This window comes from Ochotona princeps, chromosome 12, assembly GCF_030435755.1.
Source record: "Ochotona princeps isolate mOchPri1 chromosome 12, mOchPri1.hap1, whole genome shotgun sequence".
NCBI classification, from domain to species: Eukaryota; Metazoa; Chordata; class Mammalia; order Lagomorpha; family Ochotonidae; genus Ochotona; species Ochotona princeps.
This window is the reverse complement of record NC_080843.1, coordinates 24,509,747-24,523,750: the sequence shown is the minus strand read 5'-3', so window position 1 is coordinate 24,523,750 and position 14,004 is coordinate 24,509,747. Positions and strand designations below refer to the sequence as shown.

General features: G+C 38.6%; 1 protein-coding gene across 1 annotated transcript in view; it reads left to right on the top strand.

Moving 5' to 3' along the window:
• Positions 1 to 14,004, top strand: part of SCEL (sciellin) — a 274,453-nt gene that overhangs the window by 141,190 nt on the left and 119,259 nt on the right. Inside the window, exon 2 of the mRNA XM_058670950.1 lies at positions 673 to 763. Coding sequence (XP_058526933.1) covers positions 673 to 763 — 91 coding nt within the window. The remainder of the gene's footprint in view (positions 1 to 672; positions 764 to 14,004) is intronic.

The following is a 14,004-nucleotide window of genomic DNA, read 5'->3' as shown; positions in this document are numbered from 1 at the left end:
TTTGATGTTTATTTATTTGTTACCATTATTTCTTATTATATGATTTCCCAAAGTTTTTTAAAAAACTAAAACATTAATCATTCATCTATACATTGAATTTATGTATTTATTGAATGCAGACTACATATTATAGTGCTGGGGTCTGTGCAGTGGATGTTGGGGACACGAAGGTGTGAAGAGTATTGTTCCATTGCAGGCTGGTCCGAAGGTAGTATCTTACCTTTAGAGAACTCTCATGTACAAAGAAGAGAAGTGTTAAACTATTCTATGTCAGGATACTCAGGGATTTCATGGGAACCTGAGAAGATGAGCCCCAGTGTAGCTGAAATCTGGATTCCTCCAGTGGTACTGTGTGCTATTTCTTGGTCAAATATTATCTGTGGCTGTCTTTGCTTGAGGCTTCTGTATATCTGATCATGTATTGTTTACCAGGACCTCTATGTCTATTCATAAAACCAGCTTTGACAGTGAAATCATGTGGTCTGGCTTTCAATGTTCTACTTAGAAGCCAATTCCCTGATGCCACAGTATTCTTGTCAGTACCACAATGGTGAGAAGTTGCAAAAAAATAGTAATTACTTCATAAGGCAAGTGAACTAAGAACATATAGCGTGTAGTGAATACCATGTAAGTGACAGTTCTTTTTACTTCTATGTTTCTGTTTTGTTATAGCTTCAGCAATCCCGTGGACCACCATGATCATCTTGATACCTACTACAAGGTGGCACTCCCTCTGCTGCTAACTCAGTCCCATATTCTCAAGGTAGGAACATTTTGGACTCAATTCATCCCCTGAAGTGAGAGTTGCTAGCATGCCAGTCTTCCATGGAGGGAACACGGAGTGGAATCACATGGACACAGTATGGCTGCTTCCTCTCCCCAGGTATGGTGATCAGTCAGTTTCTCAGTGTCCTAAGTTTGGGGAAGGAGGGGTAAAAATTTAGCACTAAAAACCTGCATTTGCCAAGACTGTCAGGGTATATGTTTTAGAGGCATTTTGTTTTGTTTTCTGGTTTGTTGACCTTGTAACCTTAAGGATGGATTCATGGACCACTTCCTGCTCTTACTAGGCACCCGTTGATATGGCAAAGATGTGACACTACAGTGCTGAGAGCATCCAGTGGAAAGAGTATAATATGGGGGTCTGATAATTGGGCTGAGTGCCAGTTCCTGCCCTTGGCCACTGGTTAATCCTGTGCCATGTATGAAACCTCACTGAGCATCATTTCCTCATCTACAAACAGATAAAAACATTTGTCAAACAAAATACAATATACAAATTATTTTTCTAAATATACTACTTTATAGAGAGTAGTTTCCCCAGTAAGTGAATTTATTGAAGAATAAAACATCAGAACTTAGAAACAGAGGTATGTTGTAATCATAATAGGTAAAAAATTTTTTAAATTAGATTCAAAAGGTTAGTTTTGCAAAGAAAAAAATCAATTGCAGAGTGAGAGTGAAATTACATTGGAAAACTGCAATTCAGTTCTAAGCTAGAAATAATAAAAATCCAAAAATTCCCTTAGATCAAGATTTGGAATTCATGAGAGAAAAAAGAATGGAATCTCTTTGAAAGTTTGAATATGTGAGGTTCAGTTTAGCAGGGTACACTCTCAGTCACCTCAGATGAAAAATATTTCCACATTAATTTACTCTCTAATTTTTATGTTTTATAATAACATTTAAAGCATAATTACGTACAAGATTCTAAATGAAGATGAGCTTGTACTGTCAGATTGAGTGACTAAACTGTGTGATTTGGAGGATGTAGTAGGACCCTCCATCAACCTGCTCAGTTCTACATTGTTATTTTTTTCTTCAGCAGATCAACATTCAGGTAGGTTTAGGAGTTGCGCTTTGTCATAGATGTGATTACTTGGTGAATTACAGAAACTGATTTTAACCTGCACGTATCTTTCATTGGTTGGGACAGAACAGACTCACTTGGTCCCAGACTTCCTGTGTTTCAATTGTAGCTTCACAGTGCTATGACTAAACCCTCATCTTTTTTCTTTTTTAAATTCTAAAAATTTACATAACAGTGACAAATTTCACATATATTCAATTACAGATTTGGCAGCTTAGTAATACTTTCCACTTAACCTCCTACCCGCATTTCCCACCCACTCTCCTTCCTTTTCTTTTTTCTTATTTTTACAATGGAGTATTTTCATTTCACTTCACAATCACAGGTTTAACATTCTATTAGGTAATGACATCAACACAGGGTAAGTAGAAAATAACAATATTAAAAAATAACAAAAACACCTTACTATTCTTCAGGAATTGTATAATAATCAAATCCTAGAATGTCACTCTCACTTCTACAGATTACATTTTTTGTACTTTGTGTATTAGTTACCACAGATCAGAGAAAACATAGGAGATTTTTGGAACTGGCTTATTTTACTTTTCATATTTGTTTCCAATTGTATTCATTTAGTTGCAAAAGACCACATTTAATTCTTTTTTATGGCTGAGTAATATTCTATAGCTTATATATACCACATTTCCTTTATCTAGTCATCTATTGATGGGCATCTGAGCTGATTTCATATCTTAGCAATTGTGAAGTAAGCAGCTTAAGAGCACAGATAGCTCTGTCATGTGCTGTTTTCATATCATTTAGATACATTTCCAGGAGTGCATCATGTGGTAGATCTATTTTCAGAATCACTCTCATTTTTTTAAAAAAAGGGCATAAAAGGGACCCTTTTGGTCACATACCTCCTTGGTCGAATGAACTAAAATAGAAAGACTGTGCCACCTCATTTACATTAATTAGGTGAGAGGAAGATCTGGAGAATGAAATCATATTTTAGTGGAGTATGTATGTATGTGCAGAGAGTAGCCAGTGGACATTGTAAAGACACAGAGCTGGGCCCGATGCAGTAGCCTAGTGGCTAAAGTCCTTGCCTTGTATGTGCTGGTATCCCATAAGGGTACCAGTTCATGTCCTGGCCACTATGCTTCTCTTCCAGCTCTCTGCTTGTGCCCTGGGAAAATAGTAGAGCATTGTCCAAAGCCTTGGAACCCTGCACCCATGTGGGAGACCTGGAAGAGGCTCCTGGCTCCTGGTTTCGGATCAGCTCAGCTCTGGCCATTGAGGAATGAGGAATGAAACAGTGGGGAATGAAAAAGTGGGGAATGAAACAGTGGATGGAAGATCCTTCTCTCAGTCTCTCCTTCTCTCTGTAAACCTGACTTTCCAATAAAAATAAATAAATAAAAGACATAGCTGAAAACAATTGAATATGCCAGAAAATAATGTAGTGTCCACCCTGAAGTGTTGCAGGTATCAATATTTAATTTTCCTTTCCTGTACTTATTCATGTAAAGATCTAATAAATGATTAATGAATTATTCTTCTTCTGTGGCTACAAGAGAAAGATTAAAGCAACCCCTTCCTCCTGTGTTCTGGCCTCCAAACACTTTTCTTTGTGAGGCAGAATTATTAATGATTCCTCTAATTTCATTCATTTGATACAACCTCTTTAGATTTAATGATTTTGAACATTTTATCATATTTGAATGATTTGTAAACCATATCTACTACTTACTGGAAGTAAAAGTGGACATGTTCATACCCCATAATGTGTAATTCATGACCAAAATAATCTGAGTAAATAAGAGTGTGTTTCTATGCAAATAACTATTTCAATAACATACCATTTGTGATACTTAAGAGAGCTGTGGAGATTATTGAATGCTTATCTTATAGCCATATGAAGCTTTATTGGCTCAAGTGTCTCTAGGAAATGAATGGAAATTAGCTAGCTTTATTCTGAGAATGTCAGTGTTGCAGCTTAGCTTGTATGTTGCATCAAGTGAAGTATTGAGTCACTGGAACTGATGATTGAAACTTATTTCTATGGATTTGTCCTCATTCCTATCACTTTGTACGAATCTGTGATCATTTTGTTACTAGTCAATGAAGCACCCAACACATCATCTTATCCCTTGATTATTTACAAAAAAATGATGGCTCAGTGAATTACTTGAAATTAGCTTTGCTTGTAGTTATTCATAAAGTTCAAATTACAGTAGTTTGATCAAGAAAGAAATTTGCTGTTTCCAATTCATGTTTGGATATAGGCATTCCATATCTCTAATAGCAGGTGATTATGTTTCTTAAAATTTCCAAAGGCCCAAGTTTTTGTGTTGGAGTTCCTGCATCCGTGGTCTCTATCGCATAACAGACACTGGGGAAGAGGAGAGGCAGAGGATATATACTCAGACTCCCACCATTTGAGGGGCGGCACCTGTGGTCCACACAACCCTCTGCTCACATTCCCCTGGCCAGAATTTATTCACCAGGCTGTGCCTATCTGTCAGAGAAATAAAGACCTACAATGATGTGCACAGAAAGATGTGAGACAAGACATCAGGGAAAATAGCATCCTCTGCCACCCTCAATAAGACAAAAAGTAAAATGTATTTCAGCATTCAGCTAAGAATTTCAATAGTCATTCCCAGTTTTTTAGAATCTTATAATATTTTGATTATTGATCACAAAAATCATTTGTTTTAAGCAGTGAATTAGAAATTCAAACAGAGAAGGTGCAGATTCAGTGATCTTCTTGACCTCCTGAATCCCTGTTTGTGAGATAATCTGTAATTCGTTGCTAGTTCTACTCCTGTGATGCAAGTAACAAGAATATCTATGTTTTTAGATTCTTGTCATTGTGGAGACAGAGTCCAAAATGGAGAGGTAGGGAGCAACATAATACTTGCCATGACAGCTACACATACAGATTAACCTGAGAGTTGATAGATGTGCAGAATGAAAAGACCACACATCCACTCCAGGAGCATTTTATGCAGATGAGCAGATCTCACGTTATGTAAATTAAAGTCAAAGCTCTCTGATTATCAATGTACTAGTTCACCAGAAATTACATCACTTGCTATAGCAAGCCAGAAGAGCCTAGTATATTGAATTACTTTTAAAAAGGAACGCTTAAATTTTCTCCCTACAAATGTTTCAAAGAAAATGTGAATATCTGTATTTCTCTCATTTAAAAAAAGGAACCACCAAGGCATGATCACTGAGTATGAAAATATTAGATTCAGGCAAATATCAGGAAACCTGACATCAGTTCTCTTACCTGGGGAAAATTACTTCATTTCCAAACAATTCAGTTTTCCCATTTTTAAAAGGAGAATAATAGGAGAGCATACCTCATAGGGTTATTTGATGAATAAAAGAAACAATTTATTTAAATACTTGTATATTGTCTGATGCTTAGTATACCCTTAATAAATGACAACTTGAAAAAGAAAAAGGATATTAAGCTAATTCTGTCTTTTTTTTAAAGATTTATTCATTTTATTACAGCCAGATATACACAGAGGAGGAGAGACAGAGAGGAAGATCTTCCATCCGTCCGATTTTTCATTCCCCAAGTGAGCCGCAACGGGCCCGGTGCGCGCCGATCCAAAGCCGGGAACCTGGAACCTCTTCTGGGTCTCCCACACGGGTGCAGTGTCCCAAAGCTTTGGGCCGTCCTCAACTGCTTTCCCAGGCCACAAGCAGGGAGCTGGATGGGAAGTGGAGCTGCTGGGATTAGAACCAGCGCCCATATGGGACCCGGGGCTTTCAAGGCGAGGACTTTAGCCACTAGGCCACGCCACCGGGCCCAGCTAATTCTGTCTTTAATAATCATACAGGATTAAGGGAATAATAACACATTAGACAAAAATATAGTGTGATCTTACATAGTATTTAAAATGAAATGGAGAAAGAATGCATTTTGTTATGTGCTATCATTCTGCTATAATAAAGTTCATCACTGTGAGATTTATAGTTCAGTCTTATGAGTGTGAGAAGTTGAAAACATATTCTACTTTCAAGAAGAAAATCAAAAAAGAGGTATGCTAAGATATTTGTGTAATTTTTGCTCCACCTAAACTCTAATTGTAATCTCTGTGATTAGTTTGATTTCTGGCTATTACCAAACCTGTTTCAATCCCGTGAAACTTGAAAATCCTGGAGTGCCAAACCTTTATTTGACAGAGTAGGCAGATACAATTCTTACCTGTAGCATCCAGCAGTTATCAAGTGAAACTTTGCCACTCACTGACTAGTCTGTGGAACAGTGAGAGGGCCCCATCCACGAGCCAGATGTGAGGGCAGAAGTGAAGATCCCACTCTGCTTTGTCCCCTCAGATCAGACAGTGCCTCCTGATAGGAATCCCGGAGAAACATCAAGGTGAAGAACATTTGACAGGATGTAGCACATTTGCCCTTCAGAAGTGCTTGTGTCAGGGTGATGGATCTCAGTGTTTTCTTTGAACCAACTTGTTAGAAATTCCATGTTCTCTAATTTTGCCTTGCTTCTTGGTTCATTAGTCATGAGCTTTGTTTTGAAGTTAGGGAGGAAGAAAATGGACCATCCTTGACTCAGATGCGTTAGTAGGGCCGCAGGGGAGCAAAGGAAGTGTAGTTGTCTTTTGGAACACATAAAAACCATTCATGTTGTATTAATAACAATGAAAAATAAGAAAGCTCAACATGAGAGTTGGTAAGGCCAAAAGCTTTAGGTCTAGGATATGGAGATTAAGTTACATTTCTGTGAAAATGCAGTAGGTTGGTTTTCTTGTGCACAAAATTACGCTAATATGAATGGTGTTTTTCCAATTAATCTTTTAATGGTCCCACAACTTCCATTATCCCACATAAGAACCTTTCCCTCAAAGGGCTCTTTCTGGGTACCCTGGGTGGCTAGTTCAGGCTATTGTGTAGAACAAGTAGAATATCTAGTATTTATGCAATTTAAACCTTCATTGATTTTAATTCTTAATTATAATTTCTATTTTTAAAATGTATACTAACCTTCCATTTTCCAGCACTCAAACCTTACCCACATTTATTTATCCAAGATTGAGAGTCCTCCATGTGCCTAGGTCTATGCTAGTAAAAAGGAGCCACTACTGAACCAGGCAAAGAAAGCTGCTGTTCTGTGCAGCTTATATTCCAGTAATATCTACAAACTGTGTCTGTGAGATATCTTCTTAAACATTTGCTTTCCCTGTCTGCTTAAGTCAATTTTTAAAAGATTTTTTTTAATTGGAAAGACAGATTTACAGAGACATGAGGCAGAGAGAATGATCTGCCTGCTGGTTTACTCCCCAAGTCTCCACAATGGCCAGAGCTGAGCCAAGCTGAAGCCAGGAGCTTTTCTGGATCTCCCACGCCGGTGCAGGGTCCTAAGGCTTTGAACCATGCTCTACTATTTTCCCAGGCCACAAGCAAAAAGCTGAATGGCTAGTGGAACAGCTAGGACAGGAATCAGCACCCATATGGGATGCTGGTGCATGCAAAGCAAGGATTCAGCAACTAGGCTATCGCTCCAGGCCCTTAAATCAAATTTTTACATAGCATGGCTTATTGCTTTTCTGTAACTTTTAGTTGAGTATCTCAAACACAAAATTTGATGATACTGATTGCTATTTTTATTATTACTTTAATTTTAATAAACCCTAGGATCTATGAGAGTTATGTTTTGAAATTTGTGAGTAACTAAAAAGAGTTTTAAAATTACTTCTTCAGAATCTATTGCCGTAGAGAAAACTTTAGAGATACTAGGCACCACTCAGTTTGTAGACTCCCAGATTTCAAGAAACCAGAAAATATTGAATACTAAGTTAAAACTCATTTAGGTATGCAAATAAACACCAGATTGGTAGCAGTGCTAGAAATATATGCATTTTAATTTTACAAAGACACTACAAATAGGCAAATAAGTATCATTTGTTTTGCTTTTTCTATTCTAATAATGATAGGCTTATAAAAAAGCAGCCCTATAATACCTCCTTCCCCTGCCCCTACAATTACATGCCTTTCACTTATGTATCTTAAAATCAGATTTTACCTCATCAAACACTTTGAATACATTTATTGGGAACTAGTGAGCTTTTTCTCCCTTTCAGCAAGAATAATCACTAAATTTAAAAGTTGATGAAGTCTGTTTTAAGTTCAAGTATTATTATGATCTCAATACCAAATCAATCCTAATAGTACCCATATATAAAACATGATTAAAAGCAATCACAGGGGTAACCAATAGAAGGTGAAACTTCAGGGCCGGCATTGTGGTATAGTGAGCTCAGCTTCTGCCTGTGGCGCCAGCATCCCATAGGGATCCAGTTTGAGTCCTGGATGCTCTACTTTCAATCCGCCTCCCTGCTTATGGCCTGGGAAAGCTCAAGACCTTGGGCCCCTGCACTCATGTGGGAGACCTGGAGGAAACTTCAGGCTTCTGACTTTGGATCAGTCAGCTCTGGTCGTTGGACAGTGAAAGAGCAGATGGAAGATTTCTCTGCCTCTCTCCCTCACTGCCCCTTTCCCTCTGCCCCGCTCCCTGCTACCATCTTTCATCTCTCTGTAACTCCGCCTTTCAAATAAATAAAAAAATAAATCTTTTAAGACAAAATGGTAAGATTTACTTCACCCGATTTCCCCCATTTGTGGAGTGGAAGTGAATAGCAGAGGGTCATATTTCATGCTGGGACCTCCAAAAAGTGTGCCACGCCACTTGTTTCATCAGCAACCAAAATTCCAGAATGCATTTTCTTTACAGGAGGATGGCAATGAAGTATGTGCACTAAATTCTAGCGCTTCAAACCTCTATTTTTGATGGCAGTGGGCTTTCTGTTGGTGAACTGAAAAGAAAAGCCAGAATCAGGAATAGTTTGCTGCCTCCTGTTCTTAGTAGCATTCAAAAGTGTGTTCCTACATGTAATTGGAAAAGTAACACCCTAAAAAAACTTAAGCCTTAAATATTGGGCTTTTGTAAACCACACCCTTCCGAAATCCGTCTTGCTGCTTCACTGTTTTCCCTGACTCCACCAAAGGTAATGGATCAGCTGAGGTTCTGACTGCAGATTTGTTCCTGAAAAATGGACTTGAAATCTTATGAAATCAACCCAAACTGGTATGCGTTTCCAACCCAGGCTTCCTTTGGGATGTTTTTTCTCCCTCTCTAAAGTAGCAGAAAAATACACTGAAGCTCTTTTTACAGTTTAATATGCTCCTTAATTTTAAATTGTTTTTCTTACTTTGTTTCCTTCTAATGCCTTGAAGTGAAAAGTGAACAAATATTTTGTATGGACACATGCTGGGTTCAGTCAATTTGTTCATTAAGAATAAACTGAAAGATTCATACTTGCTGCCCCTTTTAGAACTTGGGCCTTGCCGACTTTGTTAGGACACAGAGTACTGATCCCTCAACCATCCAAGCCCACAAACACCACTGGACATCTCTAATTATTCTTAAACGTCTTTCTTTCCTCTAGTCTTGAAAAGATAGCAATGACCAGGGCTCCTGTCACAGCAAGTTACTCCTGGGGAGAATTACTGCCTTGTTGGTATTCTAAGTGAGACCAGATAAGGTGTGTGGTCACTGTAGGCTATTGTTTTGGAACTGTGATTCAGAATCATTCAAAATTCCTTTTGTCAGGAGGCAAGGTGATTGTGGCCAAATGGTCTGTAGTAGCTTTTCCAAGGTTTCATGTTCTCATATCTCAGGCTGGACAACTTCCCAAACTGATAAATCTGTTAATCACAGGCTCGAGATGTGCTGCTGTTGTGCTCCACCCAAAGGGGGAAGACAGGATGCTAGGGAAACCTATGGATGCAGCATTCAGTGTGTTCCAATCAGGCCTTTTGTGGTCTCAGATTTACGCCCAGACCGTCATATTTTCTCTCTTTATTTACTTCCCTCAGATTGTAATTGCAGGATATAAAACAGTATTACTGGGATTGAAGTCACTCAGTTTCCTAAAGTGCTTTTAAGGTGTAACACGGAGCTGTTGTGGTGTATGGGAAATGAAAGGCATTTAGAATAAGAGGAAAGGCTGAGATGCAGGAAACTAGGATGGCAGGCTTCCTTTGGCACAACTCTAGAAACATTTAGCTGTAATCTTCAAAGGAGGGTGTGTTTTTATCTTTTTTGGCACGAATTTTGTTTTACTCTCTCTGGAGTTCCACCTTCTAGTTTGAATAATTTCCTCCAGATGCATAGCAGTTTGTGCTAAGACTGCCCACGGCACAATATTATCTGATTGATTTGGGGGTGGAAGTAGAGAAATTAGTTTGGAATTTTTGTCATCAGAGTGTATTTGTATTTCAGAGTGTTACTTTTTATTAGTTTTTAAAACTTTTTTCCGTGATACAGTTTTACTCTTTGAATTGAGACAACCATAAAGCAATCCAAAATTCCTGGTAGCTTCTTTCTGCTGAACTCAGTGTAGTCAACCTTTCAAAGTTGGATAAAATATAAATGAATATTTCATCTTAGAAATTCTCCTAGTTTTTTTTTCATTTTTTTTAAAAGATTTTTATTTATTTTTATTGGAAAGTCAGATATACAGAGAGGAGGAGAGACAGAGAGGAAGATCTTCCATCCCATGATTCACTCCACAAGTGAGCACAATGGCTGGTGCTGTGCTGATCCGAAGCCAGGAGCCAGGAACTTCCTCTAGGTCTCCCACACGGGTGCAGGATCCCAAGGCTTTGGACCATCCTCAACTGCTTTCCCAGGTCACAAGCATGGAGCTGGATGGGAAGTGGGGCTGCCGGGATTAGAACCGGTACCCATATGGGATCCCGGGGCGTTCAAGACGAGGACTTTAGCCGCTAGGCCATGCCGCCGGGCCCATGAAATGTTCCTAGTTTTCTTATTATTACCATGCATTTTATTTTACTAATATTTATTTATCTACATGTTTATTTTAAAGATGTGTTTGTGTGTGTGTATATAAGAGAGAAACAGAGAGAGAGAGAGAGAGAGAGAGAGAGAGAGAGAGAGAGATCATTCATCTGCAGATTCCCCTCCCAAATGGCTGCAAAACCAGAGTTAGGCCAGGCTGAAACCAGGGGCCAGGAACTCCATCCAGGTCTACCATATTTACGGCAAGGGCTCAAGCATTTGGGTCATCATCAACTTCTCAAGTGCATTAACAGGAAGCTGGATTGAAATGCAATAATCCAGACTATACCTAGAAGTTGGATGTTGGAGTAGCAGTGTACACTGCAGTGCCGTAACCCGACCTCCAAGTACATCTTTTAGTGGAAATCACAAGTACTAAAGGCAGCAACTTTGGATTTTTCAGTTATCAGTTAATTGTAGAACCAAAATTTAAGATGGAGATGTGGAAATAGTCAAGAAGCATAATTCTTTTTGAAATTATTTATTTGAGAGGCAGGGAGAGAGAGAAATGTCCCATCTTATGGTTCACCTCTAAAATGCCTACAATGGCTGGGGGTGACCCAAGAATTCAATCTGTGTTTCTAATGTGGGTGGCATGGACCCAGTGATTTTAGCCATCATCTATTGCTTTCTAATCAGAAGCAGAGCTAATATTTGAACCCAGGTATTCCAATGTGGGATAAGGGTGTCTCAACTGGCAATTTAAATTTTGCTCCAAAATGTCACCTTGAAATAGTGTAATTCTTAATGTAGACATATAGTTATTAAATATATGAGTTGTAGAGGTTGACAACTTTGAGACTGAAGAATGCCCTATGAACTAACCATCTGGGAAAACTCTCTGAGACCAAAGAATTCATTAAATTCATTAAATTGGGCCTGACACGATGGCTCAATGGCTAAATCCTCACCTTGCAAGCACCAGGATCCTTTATGGGCACCAGTTTGTGTTCTGGCTGCTCCACTTTTCATCCCTGCTTGTGGCCTGGGACAGCAGTGGAGGATGGCCCAAAGCTTTGGGACCCTTCATCCTAGTGGGAGACCCAGAAAAAGCTCCTGGCTTCAACTTGGCTCAGCTCTGGCCATCGCAGCCACTTGGGGAGTGAACCAGTGGTCGAAAGATCTTCCTCCATATCTCTCCTTCTCTCTGTAAATATGCCTTTCCAATGAGAATCAGTAATTTTTAAAAAGAAGCCACTTTCAAGGATCAGCCGGTTTCTGCCCCCAAACAACAACAAAATGATTAAGAATTTATTATTCATTTTATGTCCTTTTGCTTCTCTTGTCTGGAAAACTGTAACATCTAGTAAGAATTCACCCAGAAAAATGCTAAGAATTATTTTTCTTTCAGTGCATGGAAATGCTTTTTCTCTTAGTGTTTTCATCTAAAAAGACTGATACTTTGCTTTTATCTGTTGAAAATCATTTGGTTTCTGCCACGTACCATGTGCATGAGAAGATGAAACACCCCTCAGAAATCTGACATCTTATGTTTCCTGGTTCCTATCACTTTACTCATTGTTGAGCAAGCCATTGAAATTGTCTCTAAACCTGCTTCCTTGCTGAGTGATTAAGTCAGGTAGAGACCTCAAATAAATGCTGTGACATTGAGTTGAAGGAATTCATGGCATTCAAAACTGAAAAATGGAGGAATCCTTGAAGCAGAGGAAAGGGGACTCTAATTTTTGTGTGTGTGTTTGTTAAAACTTTCATCAGGGCTGAGTTGATGGGTCCCCCTGCAAGTTCTTCCCCCTTCCTACTCCCAACCACAGCAAATGCTGGCATCCCATACAGGTGTGAGTTTGTAACCCAGATGTTCCATTTGCCATTCAGCTCCCTGCATGTGGCCTGGGAAAGTAGTAAAATATAGCCCAAAACTTTGAAATCCTGCAACCATGTCAAGACCTGGAAGAAGCTCCTGGCTCCTGGCTTCAGATCATCTCAGCTCTGGCCATTGTTGCCATCTGGGAAGTGAAACAGTGGGTGGAAGTTTTTTCTCTTTCTCCTTCTCTCTGTAAATATGCTTTTCTAATAGAAACAAATAAATCTTAAAAAAACTTTTAGTTGCGTCATTTCTCCTATGACTTGTAATCATCAGTATATTTCACTAGCATCAAAATTAAACTTTGATCTTATAATCAAATTAACTGAAGAAGTCAGTCCTTAAGATCTTTCCATAATTAGGAGGTGCTCATGTGGAGTGTAAATTATTCTTATCTGGAGTATCTGAAATGCCTATCAGGTTGTTTAATTTCATCAACCTTACATGAACAATTATTATGTGATTGGCTGTAAGCTAGCCTTGAGGGAAGTCAGAAATGACTACAGGTATTTCACATCTCAAAATTGTATGCTGTGGTTTATGGTGTTGACATGAAAACAAACAAAATGTAGTAATAAATATGAATATAAATAACATATATAATATATCATAATGGCAAATGTCACAACAGGAGGTGTTTGGAGTTGTGTGGTTTTCTACCCAGTTCTGATTCTTTCCTTCTTTCTTAATGGAAATCCCATTTTAACAGAGGCGGCAAAATGTAGTTAAAGTCTTCATTTTCCAGTCTTTTTTTGCAGCTTGTTTTGGTCATAGCACTGAAGTTTGGCTTATGAGATGTAAGTGGAAGTGTTGGAATTTGATTTCTGGGAAATTCCCTTAGCATGATGATTGATGGGACTTGCCTGATACGCTGTAGAGGAGATGCCTGTGACCTTAACAGCCACTGTGAAATGTGATGTAATGTTGAGGAATGAAGCCTTGGACAGAGAATGACAGGAAAAAAAGGCAGAGGAGTCAGGATACTGGTGATCCAGTGGAACCTGGGGCTAATTCTTCCTCAATTTGAGGACAGAAATGCATTTTTGTCTTGGTTAAAAGGCTGTCATTTTCACACAGTTAATTGAGTCTAAGTGACATTTCAGGTAATATGAAAGGTATAGTTCTTTCCGAGTTGATGTTGTGTGTGTGTGGTTGGGGGGAGTGATGATCACGGAGAAAATGCCCTGCAGATTATTTCAAAGCATGAGCAAGAGGAGTTGTCCAGGTTAGAAGAGTTGAGGAATTCTTGGAAAAGTGTTTGTTGTTACCATATGCTTCACTAGATGTTATTTTCTTCAATTTAAAGTTTTCCTTTAGAAATAACTTTGTATTTAAGAAAATAGCCCCAAATACGAAGAACATATTTTATACCTTTGACTCAGTTAAAAAAAACAGATTTATTTATTTTAAAGGCAGAAAGAACAATGGATTGATTATTTGATTGATCTTCCATCTGCTGGCAGCAAA